This window comes from Dipodomys ordii, unplaced genomic scaffold (genome assembly GCF_000151885.1).
Source record: "Dipodomys ordii isolate 6190 unplaced genomic scaffold, Dord_2.0 Scaffold207, whole genome shotgun sequence".
NCBI lineage: Eukaryota > Metazoa > Chordata > Mammalia > Rodentia > Heteromyidae > Dipodomys > Dipodomys ordii.
In genome coordinates, this window is record NW_012267423.1 from 768,993 (window position 1) to 782,009 (window position 13,017).

Here is a 13,017-nt window from a genome sequence, read left to right on the forward strand (position 1 = left end):
TTTCACCTTGTTTCACTTTATTCTTCCCATAAACCTACTGAAGCTAGCAAGCTAGAAAACTTACTGATAGATTGTGTACAAGAGTGCAACAGCTACTAAGGAGAAAAGAAAATAAACTTCTCTTTTTTCCCATCCCTGAAAACGTGGTATATTTGACTTAGAAGGTCCAGGATTTGGGCAGGTTTCAGGTAAATACACTAATGTCAGAGGACAGAGAATACATATACCAAACATGGGCCAGGACTTTTGAAAGAACTATGATATGCTTATGTAATATTTTAAATTTACTACTGGGTGTCGGTTGCTCACACCTGTAATCCTAGCTGCTCAGGAGGCAGAAGTGCCTGGGCAGGAAAGACTGTGTGACTCTTACCTCCAATTAATCACCAAAAACTAGAGCAGTAGCCTGAGTATAAAAGCCCCGGGACTGGCACAAAAAATATGTGTGTGTGTGTGTGTGTGTGTGTGTGTGTGTGTGTGTGTGTGTGTGTGTGTGTGTATATAATTAAATTTATATCTGTTGTCATTTATAATCGTATTCTATTGTACACATCTTCTGAAAGAACATGAATAATATTAACACTGTGAATTTCCTGAAATCTCCATTTTTTAACTCAAATTGACCTTGGCTTTAATGTTCCCTTTAAATCTTTTGTAATATATTCTTTATTTCATTTTATGGTTTCATTTGCTTACTTACCTACTTACTTATACTCAAGGTCTTATTTCTTTTCTTCTTTTTCGATACAGTGTCACATTTTCCCCCCTGGGGCCAGCCTCCAGACTGAGCCCTTCTTATCTCAATCTCTCACCTAGATAGGATTATAGATGTGCACGCCCAGCTTATCTTTTGAGGTAGGTCTCTCTATCTTTTTTACCTGACCTGGCCTCAAGACATGGTCCTCCCATCTCTCTACAACTCCTCTCCCTCTCCCCCCCCCAATCACATAAAACAGAGCAAATCCATCTGTACAATATTGTTATTTCACCTTCCAGTCATGATTTTGACCATTATATGATTCTCACTGCATCATGCTAAGTCTCTTTCAGTCTACACAATTTTGCATAGCTGCCTAAACAGTTCTGAGCCCTCACAACCTAATTTGAGAGTTTGAAACCCTTTCATGAGTTTCACATGGTGAGAATGAGTTGTCGGGGCAAACTGGTGCTTCCTGTATCAAGGGGGAAATTGGATAACATGTGGAGGAGGGCTAAAGACAGGCCATGTAGAGAGCCATCATTCTGATGGAAAAAGATGTGGAAGAGACCAGAATAGATGAGGAAGGAAAATTAATGGCATTATCAGACCTATCTTGGGAATGTAAACCCAAGGGAGTCGTTGGTGGAAAAGAGGAGTGTCTTGAGGATAGATTTTGTAGTGAAAGTCAAGATTTCCCTAGCAGCCACAGAAAGAAAAGGCAGAAGAAACGAGAATCGATGAAAGTAAGGAGCTGCTGGTGAAAGCATTTACAGTAGCATAGGCAAGAAGTTAGGGGGTTCTGAATCAAACAGCAGAAAGAAGGTTGGAGAGGAGAGTTCTTAAAGAAAATATCAGAGGGGGAAAAATCTATCAAGCTGATAAAGTGTGCAGGTGGGCAGAGGACAGATTTAAGGTAAACTCCAGGTAGCTCAGTTGGAAGACCAGGGTTGCTAAAGCCCTTTGTAAATGAATGAATAAATGAAGATGAAATAGATTTTAGAGAGTACATTCATTATCAGACATGACTTCGTGGCATCTATAGAGCAGTCAATGTAGATGTAGCCAATGCACTTGGATTTGACCTCAGGAAAAGAATGGGGATGACTTATAAAGATAGTAGGAATATTTCTCTGTGGTGTGTGTGTGTGTGTGTGTGTGTGTGTGTGTGTGTGTGTACCAGGATTTGAACTTAGAACCTGGGCACTAACCCTTTGCTTTTCTACTCTAGGCTGGTGCCTTACCACTTGAGCCAAAGTTCCACTTCTGGCTTTTTGATGGTCACCTGGAAATAAGAATCTCACAGATTTACCTGCCCAGGCTGGCTTTGTATCTTGATCCTCATAGCTCAGTCTCCTGAGTAGCTAAGATTACAACTAGAAGGAAAATCCTCAGGATCAATATAGTTCGTCCAGGTAGTATGCATCCATTAGAGAAGGAAGGGAATGAGGACAGGTGCAGCAAATCCAACAAATAATGTATTAACTTTGTCCTAATAAAGCTTTCCAGATAGACCATGCTTGACCTGCAGGAGCCGTGTAATAAATATTCATTTAATGATGAATAAGTTAATGGTTGGGTGAGTGAATTATTGAGTGAGAAGCGAGGGACACTTGGGGCTGCGGCATCTAAGTGAGTAGTAGAGGTCACGATTAGAAAGACAACACTACAAATTATCCTCATCGCAGACAGGAACTGAACCCACAAGAGTGAAGAGGACCACAGGGGAATAAGGGCAAAGTGAGAAAATAGGGACTTGGACGTGAACCCTCAGCTCATTAAAAGGGTAGCGGCAGAGCGTCTCCACGCGCCTCTGTAGAACATTAGTCATCATTAGTCAGAGCAGCCCAGTCAGCAGGAGCAGCAGCTAGAAACACAGTATGACCTTCATCCATAACAGAAGGGAGATAATGTTCTGGTTCCCCTTCATGTGGGAGGTAGATGAGGACGGAGGAGGCACAAAATGTCGCTGTGATGAAGCACCAAGTTCAGGCTACGGCAGGGTACCAGCTGCAGAGAGGAGCCTGTGAGCCTAGAATCTGCTGGCTTTGGCTGTACAGCATGGTTCTTAACTTGTTAATGGCATTTGGCAAAAAAAAAACAAAACAAAACAAAACAAAAACAGAAACTAGATCCATATAATTCCAGGTGAGCATGAGCCCAGAGCAACAACAGAGCTTCAGAAAAGCAAACCGCATCTAGTCTGCGGCTGTGTCTTATTGATGGAAGGAAACACCCTGTTGGTCCTGTGCAGGTGACAGAAGGCTCCTCATAGTTGAAATCCTACTCACCTTTAAATATCAGTGATGTTTCTGGAAATGTGAAACCTTCCATTATTCATAGGTGCTTTTTTATATATTTTTATTGTAAAGATACTGTACAGAGGGGTTACAATTACATGAGTAAGATAATGAATACGTTTCCTATCAAGCATGGTTACCCCCTCATTTGTTTTTTCCCTACCATCCTTTCCCTCCCCACCTCCCCAACTCCTTCCTCCTTCCACCCCCGCCCCAAAGTTACAAAGTTTGTTTTCAATATAGTGTCTTGTACATCTCATTGTTACAGTAGGTCAACCTGAATCCTTATTTCAGCTTTTTGTTATTTCCCTTCCCCTCTCCAAATTAGAAAAATGTATATACAAGATTCAGGGCAGCAGAATCAAATACAGTGCAAACAAGGTTATACTATGGGGGAAAAACATACAAAAGAAACAAAAAAATCACATAGTACATTAAAAGTACATTAAAACCTTGCTCATGTAATTGTAACCCCTCTGTACAGTATTTTCACAATTTAAAAAACTTATTAATAAAAAATAAATAAAAGTACATTAAAAACAACAGCAAACAAAGATTAAACTTCTTGTGACCCTAACTTAGAGTTCATTTCACTTAGCATCATCTTACATGGTCATATGTACATAGGTTTTGACCTTTTCTGCTTATCCTAGACATATACTAGTTATTGCAAAAAGGGAAACCATGGGACCTATGTTTCTTTAGGCCTGGCTTACTTCACTTAATATGATTTTTTCCAAGTCTTTCCATTTCCTAGCAAATTGGGTGATGCCATTCTTTCTATGGAAGAATACAAATCCATTGCATGTATATACCACATTTTCTTCAGATGCCCCTCAGTAGATGAATGGATCGTAAGTGCTTTTTTTTTATAAGTTATTTAACGATAATGAGAATTTTTTCAGACATAAGCTAAAACTTAATTATATTCCACTGTACAATGTTTGGGGGAGGGAGGAGAATCACTCAATGTTATTTTTATCAACAAAGTGAATTCTATCAAATGCTAAGTGTGGTCCTTTCTTAAGAAAAATCAAAACCAAAGTCTGACATTCTTCAGCCTACAAGTCAGCCAGTAGGTTTAGGTGCTGTTTTTTCCCCTTCTCTGAAAGACACGTCTGATACTCAAGTACACCTAAGTTGGTTAAGTTGTCAGCTCTGAGGATTCTGCAGCCCACACTCTTTTGTTGTTGTTGTTGGGCTGAATTCTGGGCCTGGGCACTGTCCCTCAGCTCTTCAGCTAAGGCTAGGCTTCTGGCTTTTTCTGCTTATGTGGTACTGAGGAATCGAACCCAGGGCCTCATGTATGCAAGGCAAGCGCTCTACCACTGAACCACCATCCCAGCCCTGCACTCTTATGTGTATCAAAATCAGAGGCATAGAGTGGCCAGGAGCTCTCCAGAGGCTCCAGCATACTGTGAACTTTCATTATGTTTATCAGGGCCTGACTGTGACATATGGCTGACAGCCCTGAAGGCTTTCCTTCATTTTGAAATCGAATGATAAAATGACATTCTGGAAATTTTCAGTATTATTGAGGCCTTTGTTCTTTGCTCAAGCATATCTAGCTGCTCTGGCCCCATGCAGCTCTGTCTTGCATTCTCATCCTAGCTCAGCTCCTGGGGGATTTTTTCCCAGTCTCTGATGAAGTGTTAGCTTTCTTTCCTAAGTAGAATAGCACATTGTAATGATGCTCCTAGAGGTGTCTCAAAGAAAATACATGATAGCACAGGATCTGCCCAGTCATTTCTCCTCTATCAAGCCACTCAGTGGTCACTCTGCTGGCCTATTCTACTCCATTGGATGTAAAACCAACGGGCAATACCCAAACAGATATTTTAAGTCTTGGGTTCTGATCTAGAAGGTTTGAGGGCAAGATCATAGCAATTAACTAGTCTGCTAATTGCATAATAACCTGTCATCTCATTTGGCCGAGTGCTGTGGAGAAAGAATTGCAGATTTGAAGTCACAGGGTCTGCTACTGTGTTCTAGCTCTGCTACTTCCAATGTGCATGGCCTAGCAACCTGTTTCTTTTGTCAGATATGTGGAAGTGGTCTTGGTGCCTCCTTCCCACAAAATTCATGTGGGGCTATCTAACAGGACAGAAACTTCGGTCTAAATGATAAACTGTTGGTTGTGAAATTTTTTTTCCTCAGATAGATAAAAATGTGAATGTTGGTTTTAAAAAATGCGTATTGATTTTCTTTTATTCATTCAAAAACCTTAGTTGGAGAATCAGTGACACACAATACACATGAGATCCCTGCCATGAAGGAACATTGAGATTCATGGGATAGAGAAAAAGCCATCACACAAAATCTTCCCTTAATTCTATTATACAGATGCAAAAGGCCCAGGGAGGTGATGTAAGGAGACACTAAACATTGAATTGTGTTTCCATCTTCACACCAAATTTATGTATTGAAGTTCAAACCCCCCAGTACCTCACACTGTGATCTGATGTGGAAAACATAGATGTATCTATGAATAGATAAGAAGTCATTCTCAATATTAATCTGATGCGATTAGTATCCTTACTTACAAAAGGCTACATTTGGCAGCAGACATGTTCACAAGGAGAATGCCATGTGAAAATAAAAACAGAGATCTGGGTGATGCTGCATAAGCCAGGGGACACCAACAATGACCACCAACGTACCAAGAAACCTGGAATGAGGCTGTAGCATTCTCCCTTGCAGCCTTCTGAAGAAACAAACTTCATCAACATATTGAGCTGAAGACTTCTAACACCAAGAACTGTAATACAATAAGGTGCTGCTTTCTTTTTAATCTGAGAGCAATTCAAAGGATTCTAGAGATGGAAAAATGGTCCTTGATCCTGGAGGAGAGAAAACAAAGCAAGAAAAGCCAAGTGCAGTTTGACACATGGATTCCAACAGACTAAGGTGTATAAAGGATTTTTCACTTGTTCTTATAGCATAGAGAAGCCAATTTCAAGGTCTTAAGTACAGGAGGGCCATGATCACATTTTGGAACAGATGGAAGAGGTTATGTGGCAGGTGGCAGGTGGATTGGCCACCATAAGCCAGGCAGAACTTGATGACAGACGACTGAGAGATAGCACTAGATATGAGAGTTAAGGAATATTTAGGAAATAATAGCCAAAAGACTTGGTGTACAAGATATTAGTGCAACAAATGTTATATTGTACTCAGCTCAAATCAGGTGCTAGAGTAAACAGTGATATTTTGTCACTGAAACATTGGGACAGATTCTGAATTACACTGGGGCTGTGGACCAGCCTTTACAGTACTACTGAGGCTAGGAGCAGGAATTGAAATGACTATGTCTTGCCTGCCTCAATACCTTCAAACTTCCAGTTAACACTGTAACTATTTCACTTTTCATGTGTCAGTAGGGAAAATCAACATGTTTATTTAAAAAAAAAAAAGTGGGCCAGCATGCTAAAGCTAATGCCTATTTTAACTGCTATATCTCTGAAGTCCTAGCCAGTCTTGTTCATCACCTTAATATTTGGAGGTATCTTCCATTAACAAGATTCTCCACCTGCTGTGCACTTTCAAAGGTCAAATCTGAAGAATTTACTATATTTTATTAGAAATAAGTTCATTCAGTGCTTGTATTAATTTTTTAAAAGTCTCTTTACATTATATAAATTCTCTTGTTTCCCCCTCCCAAATAAATGTAATTGCATATTTAGGTTTTCCTGTCCCCCCACAGCTAAGTTTTTGCCTATTGTCTCCCTTTATATTCTCAACTTACCAAATTCTATCTTCAACCATCTGGTTACTGGAAAAATATATGCTGTGAGGACTTTTGTTCTTTATCTCAATTAGCAGTTCCTAAGTGATGTTAATCAGGAAAGCCATTCATTTTAAACTTTGGCTGATTGTAGACATAAAAAGAAATAGGCACCAGTCCTGACTACATATTCCAGAACTTAGTGTTTTTCCTTAGAAAAAAATAAATTATACACACACACACACACACACACACACACACACACACACACACATATATATATAATATATATATATATACACATATATATGTATGTGTATAGAGACAGGAGAAATAATGATAAGGTTACTTTCTAATAAACTATGCTACTTAATTCCATTTATACTTAGGCAGTTATGGAATTATTAGTCTTGAAGATCAGGAGGAAGAGTGTATTACTGGAAAAGACTTACTGGAAAAAAAAGAGCAGAAGAAGACAAAACATACACACACACACACTGGAGCCCAAGTCAGCTTTTCTCCATCGTCTGTGTGTGTAACCTCACTGCTGTGTTGCCTCAGAGATTATTTATTTCCCTGTCAAATCTTTATAACTCCCACTTATTTTATTACTTCAGCCTCCTTGAGTGAATTCTCATATCTAGTCCCACGTCTGCCCTAGAGAGATGGGCAGGGGTTAGATCTACACCAGTGCCCTGAAAAGGACTTTGATGCCTCTTCGTCTCTCTATTGACTTAAGTTCTCCTCGTGCTGTAGATCCCATTCTCTCTCATCACTTGTATGGTTCCTCTTTCCTCTTGTATCTTCTGGCTCTGGCTCTGTTCATCTGAATGTGAGCTTCTATCTGAATGTGAGCTTGCTAGCCCACCTAAAGAAAGCTTCCACTAGGCTATGACATGATTTCTTCTTCATTTCCCCTTCTTAACCTCCCCTGTATCCAGATCCACTGAAATCTACCTCTGCCGTGGCCTGATCCTACTCAGGTCATCCCAGTGACCCTCCTGCTTGACATATCGTGAAGAGCCAGACTTGTTCACGAGTATTTCCATTTACTACTTCTTATCTGTCTCTTTATTGAACTCTCCATTACTTTGCAAACACTTCATTCTACTACAAACCCTGGGACTTGATGATTTCATATGCCATGGTTATGTATCATTTTAAATGTGACCTGAGCCATTATGTTTCTAATTCTTTTTTTAAAGTGTTTTATTGTGAAAATACTGTACAGAGGGGTTACAGTTATATGAGCAAGTTAATGAGTGCATTTCTTACCAAGCATTGTTGCCTCCTCCTTGATTTTTACCACTACTGAGCACCAGACAACTGACACAGCTACTATAGAACGTCAGCACCCAAACCCAAGCTCAATTTAGTTCAATCTTCCTAATGGAATTTAAACTATATTTGGACCCTAATACCAAACAGCACCTCAAACACATTTTGCCTCGACTTAACATGTTCCCTAACTTGTCAGACTTCACTCAGAGAAGGATGCACTCTATATCCCTTACCTCAGCAAAGAACATTGTCTATCTAAGGTTCTAAGCCACAGCCATCATAGATTTTATCTCTCTTATCACCTCTCCACCCTCCATGCCCCCCTGAGCTCTCAAGTATCTTCAGATTCTGTCTCTCCTACCCTCTTCACCCTTTACCTCCATTTATTTTTCAGTCAAATGTGTCAGGTGGAATATCCAGTATCTGGGATATTTGCTGAATGCTACAAATACAGGAGAAAGCAGATTACATCCCTAGTGGGATGTATACACTATTGGGAGAAAGAGACATTAAACTCATAATTTAAAAAGTGTAATTTGGTACATATATTTTCATAAACATAATTAAAAATTGTTATAATTGTCATATAAGGGGAAAATCCAGGACATACTGAAAATATATGATAAGGAAACTGGGATAAAAATGTAAGGCCAGGGACATCTTCCCTGAAAAAGTGACCCATTAAGAAGTCAGAAGTTTATATATATATATATAAATTCTATGCCTCCATCAGAAAGAATGACATCACCTCATTTGTTAGGAAATGGAAAGACTTGGGAAAAAATTATACTAAGTAAAGTAAGCCAGGCCCAAAGAAACATAGGTCCCATGGTTTCCCTTATTTGCAATAACTAGTATATGTCTGGGACAACCAGAAAAAGTCAAAAGCTATGTATATAATACCAGATAAGATGATGTTAAGTGAAATGAACCCCAAGATAGGGACACAAGTGGGATTTTTTTTCTTTCTTGCTATTGTTTCTAATGTATTTATAAGATACCATGTGATTTTTTTTGTTGCTTTGTATGTTCCTCCCCCACTGTATAACCCCTGCTTTCACTGTATTTGATCTCAGTCTAATTTGGGGAGGGAAGGGATAAAAAAACCTGTTTAAATAGGAATACAGGGTGACCCATTGTAACAATGAGATGTACAAAACACAATGTTGAAAAACGAACTTTATAACTTAGACAGGGATGGGGGCTAGGAGGAGGGGGAGTGTAGTTGTAGAGGTGGGAGGGAAGGGATGGTAGGGGAAAAACAAAGGAGGAGGCAACAACGCTTGATAGGAAATGTACTCATTACCTTGCTCATGTAACTCTGTCCAGTATTTTTATAATAAAAAAAACTTATTAAAAAAAAGAAGTCAGGGCTGGGAAGGTGGTTAAGTGCTTGCCTTGCATGCATGAGGCCCCGGGTTCAATTCCTCAGCACCACATAAGAAGAAAAAGCCAGAAGTGATGCTGTGGCTCAAGTGGTAGAGCACTAGCCTTGAGCTGTAGAGCTGAGGGACAGTGCTCAGGCCCAGAGTTCAGGCCCAATAACTGACAAAAAAAAAGAAGAAGAAGAAGTCAGAAGTAGCTGTTAGAAGAGTTAGAAGAGAAAACAAACATATTATGGTTAAAAAAACTGGTTTACCCAAGTAACTCTAGTGAGTAAAAAGAACCCATGGTGCTTGGGGAATAAGTAGTTGCTTATTTGTTTAGGTTCTTTAGGTTTTGTGTGCTATCCTAAGTGAAATTGTATTCCATTGAAATACTATCAGATTCATAAAAATCATCACACTCAGCATTGTATCAGCTCAACTAAGAGGTAATAGTGTGAATTATAGTGCAGTGCACATATGGTGGAAAGAAGTAAAATGGAAATCAAATTTGGAAATAAGACAGAATTTGGTTATATAGTAGTGAGAGACAATTTTTAGGAATTACTTTCAGATTTCTATCTTGAAAACCCAGAAGTAGCAGATAAAAATCTTCTAAATCAAGGAATACTAAAGAAGATTAGGGAAGAAAAATAGCAAAGATTTCATTTTTGTTGTATTGAGCTTACAATGTCTACAAGGTGCCCACAATCCAATAAGTATTCATTTAATGTTGGCATCAAATTTCAGACATCTTATCTGAACATAATCATTTGAAGGTATTTCTAGGTGTGCTTTTTTTTTTTTTGCTTTTTAGTGGCATTTATCATTTTAAATAAAACTCTCAGAACTGAATTTTTCTCTCTACAAGTATTAAAATCCTTCCACATTTTCTTGGCCATGCTTTGTTTACAATGTTCCATAAACCCAGAGTACTTTTCTATCTTTATTGTTCTTGCTCTTATTCAGATGGTAAATAAAAAGCCCTTTGTGCTTGTTGATAGGTTTTGCAAGACTCACTTCGCCATGAGGTTTAACCTCCAGGACACCACAATTCTTGCTCTTCCAGCCCATTCCATTCCTTTCTTCTTCTATTATTGTTGGTATTATTCATCTTGCATGCTTTTATTTGAGTCCATCCTTTATATAGTGAGTTTATCTAAAGACAGCATTACACACTTATGCTTTCTAGATACTCAATGAGGATATATGAAATGGTCAGATTGTTCTTATTATAAGGAATAAAGCAGGGGGAAATGCTCCTCAAAAACAATTTAATATTTACTTTTTAATATCGTAAAGTTGAGATACAGAGGAGTTATAGTTACATAAGTCAGATAAGGAGTACATTTCTTTTTGGACAATGTCATCCCTTCCCTTACTCTCTCCCAATTTTTCCCTCCTATCCGCACCCACAAGTTGTATAGTTCATTTGCAACATAGAGTCTAGTGTGTACCACCACTCCATTTGTTCACCCTTTGTCCCACCTTTTCACCCTTTGTGCCCCCTTGCCCTCCCAAAGACAAACAAATGAAAAAAAAAACAAGACAAAAGGAAATGAAGCATAAAACAGCAACAAAGGAAAAGAGAAACCTCTTGTTTCCATTTCCTGGAGTTCATTTCAGTACAGATTATTTTATATGATCAGATGCACATAGCTATTTACACCTTTTTGATCCCTTCCTAAGAATATCCTCCTTCGGTCTCACTCTGTGTGAATGCCTAGAGATTGTATATTATCATGTCCCAGTGGACATTTTTTCCTTTGACGATCCAGTACATTTTCTTATAGATTTATAGTCCCAGTACATTTACCACAAATGAGGAAAACCGTGCAACCTGTGTTTCTCTAGTTCTGGCTTACTTCACTTGTTATATTCTTTCCAAGTCTCCCATTTCCTTATGAATGGTACGATGACATTCTTTCTGATGAGTAGAATTCCATAATAACATTTATTTTTATAGCATTTTGCCAACATAAAATCTTCTTTCCACACTGAACCTTTCATGCTTATCAGAGGAAAGAAAGGTCATTTCTTAGCCCAGGTAGTTTTATTATGAGAAATTGCTCTTTTACCTACTTCAAACTGCTTGAACAAAATTATCTAAAGGAACTGCAGGGCTTAACCCATTTAATGAATTTTAATAATAAATACATGAATCACTCAAGAACCAGAAGAAAGTGAATAATATTGAACCAGTTTAATGGAAATTCGCTCATTACCCTGCCATCTTCCATTTACCAAAGGCAGAATTTTTTGATGGAAGGCTTTGGTCTGTTTGCCAGGCTAGAGAGAAAATGAAAATTAAGGATTAACATTATTAGTGGTATTTTTCTCTTCCTATTTAGCCCTAACTAGAGGTTCTAAGAACCCAGAGGCCTTGTTTCCCCCTCTTTGGGAAACCTTTTAAGAAACAATTTCCACTGTTAGGAGAACCTCTGAAATGTCTTCAGAAATCCAGTAGAAATGGGACATCCCTCCAGAGCCTGCTACCCCGTAACGGAGGAAAATGAAAGAGCCTATGTGGGGATCCAGGTGGAGTTCCTCCTCCCTAGATGGTGTCAGAGATGGGAGCAAAATTCCTTCCTTTTCCTTCTTTCTTCTCCCTCATTCATACACATGTGATATGTTCATTCTTTCCCTCTACCTTGTTACTGCTCTCTTTTTTTATTTCATTAGATATTTTAATGTGAAAAAATACAACATAAAATTTACTATCTTAACTTAATACATGGAGTGTGTGGTTGCAGACGATGCTCCTAAGGTAGTGGAGATCAGAGATCAGCCATATAACGGTACGTGAAGTATGGACTGTTTCCTTTGTAAGTGAGTGGCTGACTGGGAGCTGATGTATCTGTGGCTTGAGGCCACCGCACAGCATCCCAAGGCTCACATAACTAGTGTGGGAAAAGGTTACAATTCACATTATGAGTTCTACTCAACACATGTCACCTCTATGTCATTTTGAAGTCAGAAAACTGCAAGTCAAGTCATCATTAAGTCATCATTAAGCCATCTGTTTAAAGTGTACTGTTGAGTAATGTTAACTATATTCGTGGTATTATGTTTCTTTTTTAAGCAAAGCAAGACACGGGGCTTTTAATAACCCATCTGCAACAAACAGGTCTTCATTTCAAAGTAACTCCTATTTCTTTTTCTTCTGCTTAAAGGGAAAGAGAATTTAAAAAACTCCTTCCCCAGCATCTCTGTCATTTGTAGTAAACCATGTCATCTCCTATAAAATACTTGAAGTTCTAGCAAGAATCTTCAACATCAGAATCATATGTTCTAGCGGGTGTTTCAGCTGAATGATAAGTTATTTAATGTTCTGCGAATATGAGTTCCATTTATTCACTGGAATGTAGAAACTTGTTTAAAAAATAGTTTCTGTTCAGGGGAATTCCTGAAAAATGTCACACACAAAAAAGCTGGCTTGGCATTGTTCCAAATCAATGATGTGCTGATGGCATAAATTTGCTCTCATTTTGCATTTTGACCTGTTGAGGTGATCTGAAGAAAGTTTACCATTTTGCTGCCCTGAGAAGATAATATTCAATTCTCTCTCTCTCTCTCTCTCTTTCTCTCTCTCTCTCTCTCTCTCTCTCTCTCACACACACACACACACACACACACACACACACACACACA

General features: G+C 38.7%; 1 protein-coding gene across 1 annotated transcript in view; it reads left to right on the forward strand.

Moving 5' to 3' along the window:
• Magi2 (membrane associated guanylate kinase, WW and PDZ domain containing 2) overlaps positions 1–13,017 on the forward strand; it is a gene marked incomplete at its 3' end in the record, with an annotated part of 913,285 nt that overhangs the window by 749,900 nt on the left and 150,368 nt on the right. Inside the window, exon 13 of the mRNA XM_013035261.1 lies at positions 11,193–11,208. Within this exon, the coding sequence (XP_012890715.1) occupies positions 11,193–11,208 (16 nt within the window). The remainder of the gene's footprint in view (positions 1–11,192; positions 11,209–13,017) is intronic.